The 16572-nt window shown below is 35.5% G+C and overlaps 2 protein-coding genes across 2 annotated transcripts; both read right to left on the bottom strand.

Moving 5' to 3' along the window:
* Positions 1 to 10391: 10391 nt before the first annotated feature.
* On the bottom strand, positions 10392 to 11933 carry LOC104118977 (DELLA protein RGL1-like). The gene has a single exon (XM_009630366.1). The coding sequence runs from the start codon at positions 11931 to 11933 to the stop codon at positions 10392 to 10394; it is 1542 nt and encodes a 513-aa protein (XP_009628661.1).
* A 964-nt stretch (positions 11934 to 12897) lies between these two features.
* Positions 12898 to 15587, bottom strand: LOC104118976 (scarecrow-like protein 18). The gene is made up of 2 exons (XM_009630365.4): positions 14679 to 15587; positions 12898 to 14536 (listed from the first exon to the last, which is right to left on the bottom strand). The coding sequence occupies exons 1-2, from the start codon at positions 15230 to 15232 to the stop codon at positions 13309 to 13311; spliced, it is 1782 nt and encodes a 593-aa protein (XP_009628660.1). The 5' UTR covers positions 15233 to 15587; the 3' UTR covers positions 12898 to 13308.
* Between the last annotated feature and the right edge of the window lie 985 nt (positions 15588 to 16572).

Raw genomic sequence — 16572 nt, 5'->3', positions numbered from 1 at the left:
GAGGTCAAAGAACATTACTTCCGTGAAGGTTCAGTGGAGGGGTCATCCGATCGAGGAGGCGACTTGGGAGACCGAGCATGATATGCGCAGTTGTTATCCACATTTATTTACCAGCTCAGGTATTTTTTCTAACTCCGTTCGAGGACGAACGTTTGTTTTAGAGGTGGAGAATGTGATGACCCAAAATGTCACCTTTAAATTTAATAATTAATTATGTGTTCTAAGACCTCAAAAAATACTATTTATCATTCCTCGACTTGCGTGCGCAGTCCGTAAAATTTTACGAAAAGTTTTTATGTGAAAAATGGATTAAAATGTGAATTAGAGCTTTAAAACTCAACTGAGTTGACTTTGGTCAATATTTTGAGAAAATGGACTCGGATCAGTGTTTTGACAGTTCCGGTAGGTCCGTATCGTGATTTGGGACTTGAGCGTATGCCCGAAATCGAATTCCGAGGTCCCTAGCCCGGGATATAAAATTTTGATAAAAAATTAAAAGTTTGAAAGCTTATGAGTTTTAAGAAATTAATGATGTTGGAATTATGGACACCGGGTCCGTATTTTGGTTTCGGAGCCCAGTATAGGTTCACTACAATATTTATGACTTGTCTGCCAAATTTGGTGAGAAACATAGTTGATTTGACGTGATTCGGATGCCCAGTTGTAAAAATATAAGTTTTAAAGTTTTCTTAAAAATTTCCTTTGATTTGGTGTCCGATTCGTAGTTTTAGGTGTTATTTGGGCAATTTGATCGCGCGAGCAGGTCTGTAGCGTGTTTTATGATTGAAATTCATAGATGGTTTGTGTCCGGGAAGTTCCGGATGAGTTTCGGGGTGAGTTTTGAGCGAGTCCGGGTATTTCAGCACTCTAATATTGTTCTAGCACTTTTTGGGGCATGGACCGCGCATTTTTGGGTGCTGAGGCGAAGGAGGGGCGCGGACAGCAGCAGAATTTCGTGGCCGCGCTCAATATTTTGCGGACCGCGTAATTCTGACTGCGGCCGCGCTCGAGGAAGTTCTGCAGATCCGCTGGTCCGACTTCAGAAGCCTATATAGTTTGATCTACAAGGAAGTTTGAGATGATTCAAAAACTAAAGTTGTAGTCCTTCGTGTCTAGTTTCTAGAAAGGTAAAGAAGTCATCATTTGGACATCTGTAGAGAAAGTTATGGCCAAAATACTAAAGCCTAGCAGTGTAGTTCCAAGAATTTCGCGGCCGCACCATTTGTTTCGCGACCGCGGGACCTGGTGCGCGGCCGTGCTTGGAATTTCGCTGACCACAAAATTTGAGTTCAGAGGATGTACTATATATCCGAGGTTTTGGTTATTATTTTATTTTAGGACTTTCAGAGCTCGGTTGGAGACGATTTTTTGTGGGTTTTAAAATAAATTCATCGGGGTAAGTGATTCTAACTCGGATTTGGTTAATATACATGAATATATCAATGATTTTATCATCTTATTAGTACTTTGAGTTGGAAATTTGGGAAAGATTGTAGAAACTTCAAAAAATAAATTTTCGAGATTTGAACACCGATTCGGAGTCGGATTTGAGTGAAATTAGTATGGTTGAACTCGTAATTGAATGGGTTGTCGGATTTATAACTTTTGTCGGGTTTTGAGATGTGGGTCCCACGGACTATTTTTGAGTTAATTTCGAATTTTATTGAAAAATATAGTATTTTCTTATGGAATTGATTCTATAATTTTGTTGACTGTATCGAATTAATTATGACTAGATTCAAGTCGATCGGAGTCGGAAAATCGAGGAAAATGCATACTACGTGATTAAATCGGAGCAAGTCGAGGTAATCTTGTATGGGAAAAATTTTTCCTAAGATTGGTATTAATTGTAATATGATGAACGTCGTATACATGAGGTGACGAGTGTGTACACGAGGTGACGAGTGTGTACACGGGCTAAATGTGAAGGATTATATTTTTAAATTATGTAGATCATTGTTGCATGTTAATTAAATTATTAAATCTTGTTATATACTCCATCATTGATTTGATTCATATACTTTAAATTTGCTTGACATTTTCCTCCTAATTATTTTACCTTTTTAGTTGGAACTTGGTTTCTTTTATTCTGTGCATTATTTGCAGGTTGATTTCCTTTAAATTAAATATTATTAATATGAAGTATTGGACATTTTTAAATTTGGTATTGAAGCAACGTATTAAAGATTTGAAATATTATTTTGCTGAATTTTTTATTTCTGGATATTTTTGTAAGATTTTCGTATTCATTGTGATGGAGTCGTGAGCTCTTTATTATGAAAAAATATTATTGATGATTTATTTTGGCAAGTTAAATTATTTGAGCACTTGAGGTAAAAATTGTGATATATTTTCATGTTGATACGCATGCGGTGGTATAAGGTCTGGGTATTAAAATACATGCAGTGAGATAAGGGTGTCTTGATACGCGTGGCTAGTAGGGAAAACTACTAGAAGTCATGCGGTATGATAAGGATGGCTAAAACGCGGGATGCTATTTCGAAAAAAAAAATTTATTTAAAATAAATTGTGAAGGCTCCCGCGGTGAGATAAGAAAAATGAGATATTGTGAATTTATTTATGATTTGGGACTACGAGGCGGTACCTCGGGAGTGCCCTTGTTGATATTGATTTATGGTTGTAGTTGTCGTTGATTATTTGTTGTGATTTTCTTAAGTTGAAAGAAAATTTTGTTGGTTTCTACGAGATATTATTTGCCATTATTTTGTATAATTAAATGGTGACCTACTATTTGATTCATTTCCATTATCATTTATTTTATTATATTGTTAAACATTTTTCTATGCTATTATTATTTTCCAGTAGGGCCTGACCTGACCTCGTCACTGCTCTATCGAGGTTAGGCTTGGCACTTACTGGGTACCGTTGTGGTGTACTCATACTACGCTTATGCACATCTTTTTGTGCAGATCCAGGTACATCTTATCAGACTAGGCATCAGTAAACTACTTGTACGAGAAGACTTTGAGGTATATCTGTCAGCGTCCGCAGACTCCGGAGTCCCCTTCTATCTTACTATGTTGCTTCCTTATTTGTTTTAGACTCTGATATATAGAGACATAGAGAATAAATTCTTAGAAGCTTGTAACTTATTTCTACCGGATTTTGGGAGTTGTAATTATTTGAATTGTAGTTTATTTCTTTCAGATAATTATTATTATTCCGCATTGATAGGCTTACCTAGTCTTAGAAACTAGGTGCCATCACGATCTCCTATGGAGGAAATTTAGGGTCGTGACACCGGATGCCGCACTAAATTTGATATCACACTTCAATTGATATTTGATGATATAACACTTAACTTGATAATTATAATTTTGTAGTAGCTACCGTAAATAATTGCTAAAACTTAAAATAATAATTAATTGAGTACTTGAGAGCAATAAACAATTTAATAATCAAGAGGGAAGTGAGAGAGAATTAGAGTATAAGAAGAGAGCAAGTTGTAAGAAAAAATGAAGAAGATGGGGAGCTATTTATAGTTTTTAAAAGGCTAAAAATGTAATTTATCAATTATTAGGGGTGGGGGAGGGGGGGCTATTTTAGTAAGGGGTAGGCCGAAATGGCTAAAACTATAAAAAATGACTGCTGCCTAACGGTCATTTTTGAATTTGACCGTTGGCAATGGTCAAATTTTTTTTGAAAAATAAACGGTAACCGGGCTGGAACCCGGTAAAAACCCGCGAACGGGTTACTTGGCTAGCCGGGTTCCGGTGCATTGGTAGCCAAAAAAGGTCTGACCCCGTCCGGTACAATCCCATACCCTAGCCAACCCGACCCATCTCTTACCGGACCGGGCTGACCCAGACTGAACCGGATCGAACCGGATTGTTAGTGGGCTGGCCTTGCCCGTTTAACACCTTTATGGTAGATAGGTGGTGAGGAAGAAGATAGTGGTCGCTGTGGTGGCAGGGAGAGAAGGAGGAAGCGAAAATGTGGGTGGTATTGGCGGAGAAAGAAGGAGAAGGATAGGTGGCAGAGAGAGGAGGAGACTGACCGTGGTGGTGGCTGAAGGAGGAAGAAGAATAATAGTGGCGGCACGACAACAACGGAAGTATGGCAGCGTAGTGGTAGAAGAGGTGGCAAATCTGAGTTTTTAAGAGAAGAGAAAGGAAATCTTTTTAGGATTCAGTTCACGCTCCTAAGGAAACGTGATGAGCACTTCTTTTGCCTTGTCAGCACATGTGTTCAGTAGGTATACTTTTATTGAAGTTTAGATGAATATGTATTAATCTTAATTAAGGTATCAGAGTAAAAACTAGAGCCAAGTTTAAAGGATTCTAAAAAAATTGTAAGGCCAGCGTTCAGTTTTGATTTATTGCATAAAATGTTAATAAGCCGCTCGACCCTAGTACCTATGGATCGTTGATATTTGATCGTAACATGCTCTTGTCATTTTCAATCTAAATTATCATAGGTTTAAACTGATTTTATTCACATGCGCTGATAGTTACTATATTATTGAGTACGTGCTTAGCACGAATCTCTATCTAGCTTTAATTAGATTCATTTAGTCAAGTCACATTTAAGGATAAAATAATTTTTTTTATTTGTATGGCTTTTATTCCCCGCAGCCACCATATATATGGGAACAAGTTTCTTCTCTCTTTATTCACTCTTCTCATCTTGAAACAATCAATGTTGTAATTTCTAGGTTAGTTCAACTTCTGTGGTAAGATCTTGTACCTTTTTTCGTAATCTATATGTATGATTTCATTTAATATGACTTTTTGAGGTATTTTGAATATGGTTTATTGTTTTGGAGCTAGAAAGCCGAGTTTGAGGGAGAAGAATGAAGGGAAAAAAGAAAAAGTGACTTGGAGCTATTCACCGAAAATAATATTGAACTTTCTCTCATCTTTTTATTTTTTCCCAATAAAAGATAATGATTATAAATAAAAATATCACAAGAACAATTAAATTTGACTGTTGAACTCTATTAATATATTATATAACGTATAGCACAATATGAATGAGTAAGCTTTAGCTGCGGCAGACCTTCCTCCTTTCCCCGATTCACCCCATTGGCTTCACTGCCTAAAAATCATAGAATATTCTCTGAACTAAGAAAGCTAGTAACTTATATCAATATAAAAAAGATAATAAACCAAATAATTAACACTAACTTTTATAGCATTTTCATGATTTTTCTAGGTGTGAGATCTTTTGTTATGTCATTATTTAGTACGTCATTTAGAATATTGTTTAGTTATAGTTAAAATAATTCGTAAAATTTATTTCATTATACATAAGGGGAGGGGAAGAATGAGTTGAAAGTTCAGATAACCAACCAACAATTGCATATTAATTATGCATATACAAAACTATCATTTACTATCCACAATTAAAACAAACATTCTCTGATGATAGTAATACTACAATACAAACTCAATGTAATTACTATTTCCCACAATTAAAATATGATTTAAAAATAAATATATATCATAAATTTATTGATACAACAAGAATTGGAAAGAATTAATTGTGTGATGGATTTTAACCGCATAAATAAGTCATTTGTAGTAGTCATTAAAGAATGTTTTGCGCGACTCATGAGAACTGAGAAGTATATAAGGAAGAACTTTGATACAAACATTTGTAAAAGTAAATAGCAAAAATCAATAATACAAAAATAGTAAGACGAAGTTACAAATCATCATTAGAATTGAATTATTACTCTCTCTATGTACTTGATTGGGCACAAACTTTAAAAATTTTAGGCAAAATACATAAATTACCACCTGAACTAAGGACCAAATCTCTGTTACACACTTTCTGACGGCAAAAATCATCTTACACACTCAACCTTTCAAAAGTGTGTCTAAGACACATCATTTTTGTCAGATGGCATGCGCATGTTTAATTAAAACATTGAGTGCGTAAAAAATCTAAATTTTTATTCAGATCCTTAATTAAATGTCATGTGTCATAATTTTTTTTCTTTTTCCTTATATCTTTTCTTAATCTGATAAAAATAAACAAAAAGGGGGAAACCGGATCTGGCTTTCTTGTGCTTTGCCATCCCCACTTAGACACATCCTCCCCCTCCCCCCCCCCCACCACAATTATTTTTCATTTATTCCTCAAATCACCTTCCGGCAAACTCTCGCTACAGCAAATTAAAGGCAATTAAAAGTGAGTTTTGCATTGGAAGTTATAATCCAGCTTGATATTATGTTTCTTCTCTTTTCTTCTCATGTATAAAAAGAATCATAACAAACATTTAAAGTATTTTCCTCTTCAATTGCTTTTGGATTTCTCTTGTTTTCAAACAAATATTTTTTTGAATGGGTGTGAAGAAGGGGGACTGTGGTATTTGTTGCTTTGTTTTGAAAGTTAATGGTGATGGTGGTAGCTACATCGTTGGTGGCAGCTATGGCGGTGACAATAGTGATAAGGTGGTGATAATGGAGGAAGGAAAAAGACTAACTCCGTAATTCAGTTGTATTTGTTCTTAATATCTACCGCACATCTCAAGAATTTTAGTTCTTCACATTCCCTTCAACTTTTCTATTTTGAATCTAAAAAAATTTAGGAAACAAGAATGCACCAGAAGCTAGGAACTGACCACTATTATATAAAAATAAAAGGGCAGTTGACTTGGGCTTATAAGTTTTGGTGAATTTCTTTTGTGGTCGACGGCAGGGGATACTTTGCCGGAGAAGAGAAAGAGATGAGAGGGAAAAGATGGTTAAAGGGTGTAGTTATAAATTTAAGTATTTTATTCTTAAAAAATAGTAATGACATGTGTTGCGATTTTATTGGTGCGTGACATTACACATGTTTTACAAAATTGGTCAAGAAAAAAATGGTGTATATTAGATACACTTTTGAAAGGTTGAGTGTGTAAGATGATTTTTACCGTCAGAAAATGCGTAACAGAGATTTGGTCCTTAGTTTAGGTGGTAACTCATGTATTTTGTCAAAATTATAAAAACTTTGACATGCAATTCAGATATATCATATAAGTAAAATACTAAAATTATCCTCTTAAATGAATAGTGGTAAGAGTTTGACATGTCTTTTCATTTTCTCTCTCCTTATAAAGAATGAACTTTAATTCTATATTGAATGAGTCCCAATAAATCCTATCATTAAGGATCAAATGGGGATGATAAGTATAATAGTTTTCGAAAAGGAAAATATGTCCTTTTTTTGGTGAATAAAAATGTGTCGCATAAAATAGAATGGAGGGAATACTAGAAATTTCAATTCAATCAATTCAAATGGAAGTGCTCTAATCTCAAATTTTCAATTCCAAGTATGCAACTGGATTGAGTTGTTAATTGTTGCTTATGCAAGAATAATAAAGATATTTCATGGACCAAAATAATATAACTCTACATTTCAGTGATTTTTGAGAAACAAATTTAATGGTATGCTGAAGAACCCTTCTTTTATTGGTTATCATGTTATGTTATGACCGAAAATAATCAGGAGTCATGCGGAAGCTAGTAAACAAATCTTGAACGACGATAAATCGGACAAAAAACGAAAAATATACCAAAAGATACACAAATATTTAACGTGGTTCGGTACGTCTACTGCGGAGATGAGCAATCTACTATATAAAAAAGAATACAAAATATCGAGAGAACAACCTCACGAAAAGGCAAACACAACTGACACACTACACTTGTCTCGTAAAGTTCCCCCCTCCCCCCTAAACAAGACTCTCAAACCTCATATGAATACATTGTGGATGCTACTGAATGAGAAGGAAGGATCCTCAATTTTTAGAAGTCCAAACATTTTCCTACAAGAAAAGGGACTAGCCAAATATGGGAGATATATAGTTTCCTTCTACAAGAAGAAAAACCGAATTATGGCAAATATGTTGCCCTTTCCTTCAAGAAATAGGAGAATCAAATGTGGTAAGAAAATCAGGACAACACTTAACAATTCTTCCCCTTGGCCTGAATTTTCTGACAAAATAACCTTGATCCACCTTCTTCACATAACCTTTAACAGGTCGCATCTCCAAATCTCCACTGCAAAGTTTGTCTCAACGAGAGTAGCACTCCGGTCAAATTTCTCAGACAAAAATCATGATTATCGTCAAATAGATTGCGGCTAGAACTAAACTCCCCCAAGATGAACCTATCTTGAACCTCGCTCTGATACCACTTGTTATGACCACAAAAAATCAGGTGTCATGCGGAAGCTAGTAAGCAAACCTTGAACGACGATAAATAAGATAACAAACGAGAAATATACCAAAAATGATACAAATATTTAACGTGGTTCGGTCAATTGACCTACGTCTACAGCGGAGATGAGCAATTCACTATATTAAAGAGAGTACAAAATATCGAGAGAACAACATCACGAAGAGGCAAACACAAGTGACACACTACACTTGTCCCGTAAAATTTTCCTCCTAAACATGACTCTCAAACCCCATATGGCTATATTGTGGATGCTACTGAATGAGAAGGAAGGATCCTCAATTTTTAGAACTCCAAACATTTTCCTACAAGAAAAGGGACTAGCCAAATATGAGAGATATATAGTTTCCTTCTACAAGAAGGAAAATTGAATTATGGTAAATATGTTGCCCTTTCCTTTAAGAAATAGGAGAATCAAATATGGTAAGAAAATCAGGACAACACTTAACAATTCTCCCCTTGGCCTGAATTTTCTGACAAAATAACCTTGATCCACCTTCTTCAAATAACCTTTAACAGGCCACATCTCCAAATCTCCACTGCAAAGTTTGTCTCAACGAGAGTAGTTCTCCGGTCAAATTTCTCAGAAAAAATTAATGATTATCGTCAAATAGGTTGCGGCTAGGACTAAACCCGCCAAGATAAATCTGTCTTGAATCTCACTTTGATACCACTTGTTATGACCACAAAAAATCAGGTGTCATGCGGAAGTCAGTAAGCAAACCTTGAACGACGATAAATAAGAGAATAAACGAGAAATATACCAAAAGTGATACAAACATTTAACGTGGTTCAGTCAATTGACCTACGTCTACAGCGGAGATGAGCAATCCACTTTATTAAAGAGAGTACAAAATATCGAGAGAACAACCTCACGAAGAGGCAAACACAAGTGACACACTACACTTGTCCCGTAAAGTTCTCCCCCTAAACAAGACTCTCAAACCCCATATGCCTACATTATGGATGCTACTGAATGAGAAGGAAGGATCCTCAATTTATAGAATTCCAAACATTTTCCTACAAGAAAATGGACTAGCCAAATATGGGGATATATAGTTTTCTTCTACAAGAAGGAAAACTCAATTATGATAAATATGTTAGCCCTTTCCTTCAAGAAATAGGAGAACCAAATATGGTAAGAAAATCAGAACAATGCCTAACACATGGCAAAGTTTACCATTTCTTGCCTTAAATAAACTTCAACTGCCAATTTATGTTTAGCACATGTGACCAAGAGGGAATTATCCAGGTACAAATTGATAATGTTTTAGTTTTACTAACAGCTTGTTTGAATAGTTGTTACCTGGTGTATTGTATCATATTGTTACTTTAAATACAAATATTTCGATTGTTACTTAAATTTTGTTGTATCGTATTGTTAAATTTGTCATTATGTAACGACGAAAAGTACCGTTTTATGGAACGACCGATTAGGTATGGTCGCGTCGTTACCTAATTTTTTTCCCCATTTTGCCCCTTTTTATTATTAAATAATTTTATTTTATCCTTTACCCTACCTTTTTATATAATAATATTACTTCGTGCCTTACTTTTTCTTTATAATATTGCAAGTTTATTCTTCATATTGTTAGTGCATGACATCATGAAACGACGTCAAACGATACAATATATCCCAACATTGTATACATCAAAACCATACAGTACAATACAATACAATACAATATAATACTATATGATATATTATGAAACGATACATAACAACCATCCAAACTAGCTGTAAAGAAATCTTCTGCAAATGTAGCTTAATTTTTATTTTTTGAACAAGAATATTCAATAGGTTCCTAACTTAAAACCAAAATCTTGATACAAAAACAAGAAAATAATTCTTGTTTACCACCTTAGGTAGCAATGTCAACAATTGGTTGAAGCTTTAAAGCTCTCCTATAGAAGCTGCAGATTGAAAAATTCTCATTCTTATTTAAATGAAGATAATTCTGTTTGCAGAAACCGAGTTTAAGAAATTATGCAAGAGAAACAGTTGTGATACACACAAATCTAATTATCTAAATGATAGGAGTACACTATATATAAAAGTTCTTTACACTATATGATGAGCATTTATAACTTAATTTGTTCACTCAAATACACTCATCATTCAGGAACAGGTCTAGCAAAAAAAGGTCTAATTCACACAAAGCAAATGCACTTATCCTTACAAATTAAAGTTTGCCAAAAACCTCAATGGAATTTCCAAGCAGAAGTGAAATAGATTGGAGTCCCTTTCCAGCTGACTGTGAGAGACCTTCCATTTACATCCGCACTGCAAGAATTCCTACATGCAAACTGCTCAATAATCAAGTTAGCCTGATACAAACATGTCTCACTCAGCTTTACTTCTTCCATTCCAAACCTCTTAAAGAATGATCTCCACACATCAAGATTCACACTTTTACACACCCTTTCTTTTCCTTCACTTCCCACTATGTTTCGAATCCCGCCTCCGTATGTCACTGATTCTAATGTCATCCTGTGTTGATCATCCCTCTTCATTACATCTTCCAGGCAATCAAAGAATGCACTGTAATAGAATAAAGAGTCTATGAAGCGATTCACGAACATAGGCGAATTCAGATTTGCCTCTACTTCTGAGACTACCATTAGTTCTGGCTGCAGCCTTCTTATTACTCTCATTGCAGTTTCTAAACAGTTAGGTTCACAGATCATTGCCCTTAGAAAGAATGCTGCATAAATTACTACACCTTCATCAGGTTTTACGTCAAAGTGGTCTTCGGTCAGTTGGTTTCTATCTGGTAAAAACACAATCTTGAAGGAGAACGGAAAGTTCAAGGATTTAGCAAAGCTCTCTAAAGACTTGCCTGTTTCCTCTACTCTTTCCTTATTTACTGATTCAACAACTGTGATTTTCATATGTTCAATTGGATTATCTTTTCGCTCTGCTGCTGCTTGGATTAAGGATGCCCACTGTACGCCCGTCCTGATGAGGAAATCGATAAGGTGAACTTTGGATTTTGTTGCTACACTTTCTAGTATGGCTTGAATTCCTGTGAAATGCACCACTTGGGTGAATGGAACTTCTTGATGAAATGCTAGGTGTGAGGCGTCGAATCTTGATGCTATACAGATACTGCCATCTGTTTCCACACTGTGGATTTTTGGAATTAACCTTCCTGTTTCTCTATCGATCCTCTCTTCAAGCGCTTGCGCAAAATAAAAGACTGCTCTTTGCGCGGGATTACCTGTGTTCGATGAAAGTAGTTGGCATTGCATCAGCATTTTCCTTGCGCGGTCATATTGTTGGTCAGAAACTTTCTCAGCTGCAGCTAGGAGGATTTGAGCAAGTTCTACATCTTGATTATCTTCAGGAGAAAGGTTCGAGAGAGCAGAACCATACAGATGGAGAAGATTATTTATGTTAATGAACTTGTTAGAAGAGAACTGGATGAATCTTTCTCCAGCTAGTCTCATGATTTGCATTGCTGAGAGCTTCTGGTATGCGTTGGTCCCCTCGTTTAAATTTCTAACTTTATCTCCTTCAGTATTCTTCCACCTGCTCGGATTGTTCCTCAGCAATTCAAAAGGAGCCAAAGATAAAAAAGGTGTCTTGTCCACATGACTTCCTGTTTGTACTTGTGGAGTGACTGCATACACATTCATTTCTTCTTGTTGTTTATTCGTTTCTTGTACTTGTGGATTGGCTGCATATTCTTGATAGAAACCATAGTTGGTACAAAAGTTCTGAATATCCGTGGAATCCTCCATAACTGATAAAAGGTTGTAACTTTTTGTGATATCTTCTCTACAGCCTCTTAGAGAACTATCACTACCTGAGATTTGGTTGGAAATGAATGATGCAAAATGAAACAAGGGATTGACCATATCAGAGCTGAGGTAATTTGCAAGTGCCTCCTGATCCACTAAGGTTTGCAGTAGAGTAATATATCTTTGTGTTTTTCTCAAATCCTAAGTTTATAATTACTATAAATTACAGCTATGCACAGGCTGGCGATTGGACAGCTTGAAAATTTTGACAGATCAACCCTTCATGAAAGAAGAGCATATAAGGCTTAACTTAGTATTTTGACAGATGATGACATAAACCTCTAAAAGATTGGCAATATGGGTTAATTGCAAATAGTTATTATCATTATCATCTAGAAAAATGGAGTTGTATATCATGTTAATCTTTGAGTTTAAGATGAAGAAGTAATATTTTTGGCTTTCTAGAGTCAATATAAGAATAGAAGGACAAGAGATAAAACAAGACATGGCACTAAGGACAATGTGGTTGTGTTGTGATTTATGACCCTTCTTAAGAAATTCAGCCTACTTACTATAGGACATGCTACACTATTGGTTGGTAGTAGTCATTTTCTAAATCGAGATGGTAACAGATTATGTGAATAACAATTAGATAACATTGTAGAAAATATCAGACTACCTGGCATACAAGCAAATGGATATCTCAGAAGAAAAAAAGAAGACAAGAACCTGTGCACGAAATTAACAAGGCCTCGCTCACAATTTTTTCTTTAAATAAGGAACTGCATGGATGAATGGCTGATGCTTTGATTTCTGTCTGTCCTTCTTCTGTTCATTAGGAAGTTCATCAATTCATTCATTTTGATTAAAAAGAATGGATAAAAAAGTAGCTTTGCATGCACGAGAGATTTGGGTTCAATGATAAAAGGATAAACCAGAAGCATATTCACAATGAGGTTATACATTTTGGCGTCATAGAACTCAAAATTTTCTATTCATATTTTCAGGCCTAATAACAGGTGTCTATTAGTATTGAAATTCTGTGCTTAACATTCTAGCTCTAAAGGGATAGGAGTAGTGATTAACCGCCCCATTACTCAATCTCTCGCACTGCTTAGGTAAGTATGCGACTTTGTATGAGGACCTCCTTTACTTCTGCACACTCTTTGTTCACGCGGTTCTCAAAATATAGGAGGAAGGGTGGGCAGCAGGTAACACGAGCCCTCTGTCCCACACATATGAGTATAAGAGCAAAATCTAGATTTAGCTTAGAGATGCCCAATAGTCATACCAGCTACAGAATGTTGATGGTATACAAATGAAATGAGCAAGTAAGAATCCTATCTGTTTCCTCAACAAGGCCAACTTCTCTTCCTTACAAGAACTTCCAAATGGAAAGAGAATGAATTGGTGTTCCTTTCCACCCGATAATAAGGCCTTTCCCATCCTTGTGAAGATTACAACAACTGCCTTGGGCAAATTTCTTGACAATTAGATTAGCTTGATACCAAGCTGACTCACTAAGCTCTTCTTCCACCATACCAAGCCTTGCAAAGAATGCTCTCCACACTTGAAGTTTCACATTCCTGGTGAATCTTTCCTTACCCTCAGCAGCTACAATGTTCCGAATACCTTCGCCAAAATACACCCCTTCAATCGTTCTTCGACATGGACTGTCTCGATCCATGCAGTCCTCAAAGCAATCGAAAAATGCACCATAAAAGAATAGTGTCTCAATAAAGCGGTTTAAAAATGATGGTGAATTATGGTTTGCTTCGACTTCGCCAATAACAATAACTGTTGGTCCAATGCTTCTGACTACTTTCATCAAATTTTCCAAACAATCTGGTTTTGGTATCATTGTCCTTAAAACAGTGTTACAATAAACAGCCACAGTCTCATCTGCTTCAATATTGACTGATTCTTTCTTGAAATCTTTCATATCTGACAGGAAAACTACATCAAATGAAAATGGTACACCCAAGGACTTGGCGAAACTGTGTAATGTGTTGCCTGTTACTTCAAACTTCTCTTTTTCTGTGCTTCCAACTGCAGTTATCTTGAGAAGCTTAATTGGACTGTCACCTTTTTCTGCAAGAGCTTGCATCAAGACTGTCCACTGAATTCCACTCCTAATATTAAAATCGATCAAATGGATCTTTTTTGCGCTTTTGACATGTTCAAGTATTGTTTGAATTCCCGCAAATTGCATCACTTGACTGAAGGGAAGTAGTTGGTGGCAGGTCAAGAATGCAGAGTTGGTACCTAATGCCATAGTTTTTATACACTTGAGGTGGCGATCTTCATCCGTACATGTGTATCTTCCGGTTGATCTATCAATCCTCTCTTCTAAAGCTTTAGCAAAATAGAAAGAAAGTCTCTGGACTGGATTACCTGATTCAGATGCCACCCACATACAACGGGAAATCAATTTGCTAGCTAGATGAAATTGCTGGTTATTTACTTCTTCCGCTGCAGCTAGGAGGAGGTGGACAAGTTCCATGTCCCTTGTTTCCTCTATACTAAGTCCTGAGAGTGCTGAACCATAAGGGTGTATAAACATAGAAAGACCGTCTAGCCTTTGGGTGGAGTACTGGATGTACCTGTTGAGACATAATATAATTAAGTAATTAAAAGAACGCTTTGTCTAACATTTTTAACTTTATATGACACTTTAAAGTGGTATCAGAGTATGCAGAGGTCGTCTAACATCTTAAACTTTTTGATGAGATGTTCACATAATACCTTTCTCCAGCAACCATCAGGATTTCTTCCATTGACAACTTGTGGTTGTTACATGCACGTGCCTCATAGCTTAGTGCATTACTAATATTCAAGTTTTCCTCGCTCGATTTCTTGATCAGTCTGCCATAATTGTTCAGTAGCTCAAAAGATGCTAGAGAAAATGGATTTGGTTTTTCACTGCTAGAGTGGCCAATAAGTTCTAGGACTTGAGGCTGGAAATCATCATCCTTTGGTGCTTCAATACTGGATTTGATTTGGTCTGTGTTGTTAGAGAACTGACTCTGCATCCAATTTGATATACTTTGTTGCTGATCTTCCAATAAGTTGGTTGTAACTTGTTCATTAGATGTATTCTCTTCATTGATAAGGCCACAAATGGAGTAAACAGAATCAATATCTGTACAATCTTCAAGTTCAAACCAAGGATCTTCGACGCCATTGATCACTAATTCATTTCTCTCATATCCTTTAAGATGATCACCCTGGAAATCGGTAAAATTATCATTTGAGATTGAGACATTAGCCATGGTCCCAATTCCAGGACAAATTACCATGTAATTGCTTGGATATTGATCAGTGTATAGATGATCTTTTTATGGCTATGGTAACATTCATTTGATTAGGGGTAGATATAGCAAATTAAGAATTAGATTGAATGACATATTATGAACTTTACAGTAATGAAAGTGAACTTTTGAGCCAAAATATAACCTGGCCATAGAGGAAACATAGGAGTATAAAATATTGGTGTAATATGATGTTTCTATGGCATGGACAAGAAGAAGAGTCAAGGTAAAAGACTAAATTCCAAATAGACTCCTATGGTTTTTATCTTTCAAGAAACTTCGAACGAGGGCCAGATCATGGCCTGGACATGTATTTGATTAATTAAGGAATATATGCATGTGTGGACAATATGCACAAGACAATTAGAAACAGATAAGAGCATAATGACATGTTTGTAAAGAAAAATATTAATCGCACAAAACCAATTTATCGGGAAAGAAAAAAAGGAAACCAATTTACAAATGGATACATACATATTAATGCTTTCTCATTTACATCATTATCACAGATTTCAGCAGCACTTTGATTTCTTCGCTTCGACAAATGGACCGATTTGCTATATTAGCCTGTCCGTAACCGTCATGTTTGGTTAGACATGGAATAGTTCTACCTAAAGTAGAATTTTTGGCAAAATACAAAATTGGACGGTCGATTGAAACTAATTGCACATACTAGTCAAAAAGTGTATAAAATATGTATATTATATGTGTATAATATGTGTGTATATATATATTACATGTTGTTATCATACTTGTATCTTTTTGCTGAATTCTACTAAAGAAGTTGTTGCGATTGTGTTATGAACCAAGTGGACAAATATGTAACAATGGAGGACATGTTTAGAAAGTAGGCAAATATTGTGTGTATTCGAATTAATGGGCTTTTGGTAGCCAAAGTAACCAAAAGTGATTCACGGATGAGGAGTACTGGCTTTCCCTGGTTGTGTCAACCGATGGAAGGGAGAGGAATTGTTTAAAGCTTCTTATTTTTTAATTTGTTAGATTGCCTTAGATAAAACGACTTCTAACAACTTAATTAACTTTGAGGAATGTATGGTATACCTAAAAGCATAACTACGTGAATATCTTAATTCTTTTTAATCCATTTCTTAATGCATATTAACAAAAGTGGATCTCCGCTATTGAAAGCTCAAGAAAGAAAATACTATATATATATAATTATAAAATCACGAATAATTTATGCTAAATGTTAGATGATTAAAATATCCTCGAAACTTTGATAGACTTTTATACTCTTAATATTTTGAGTTAAAGGTGGATATAATTGTAATATTCCAAATATATTATCCAAGAATAGAATTATTTCC

This window comes from Nicotiana tomentosiformis, chromosome 1, assembly GCF_000390325.3.
Source record: "Nicotiana tomentosiformis chromosome 1, ASM39032v3, whole genome shotgun sequence".
NCBI lineage: Eukaryota > Viridiplantae > Streptophyta > Magnoliopsida > Solanales > Solanaceae > Nicotiana > Nicotiana tomentosiformis.
This window is presented reverse-complemented; position numbering and strand designations above follow the sequence as displayed.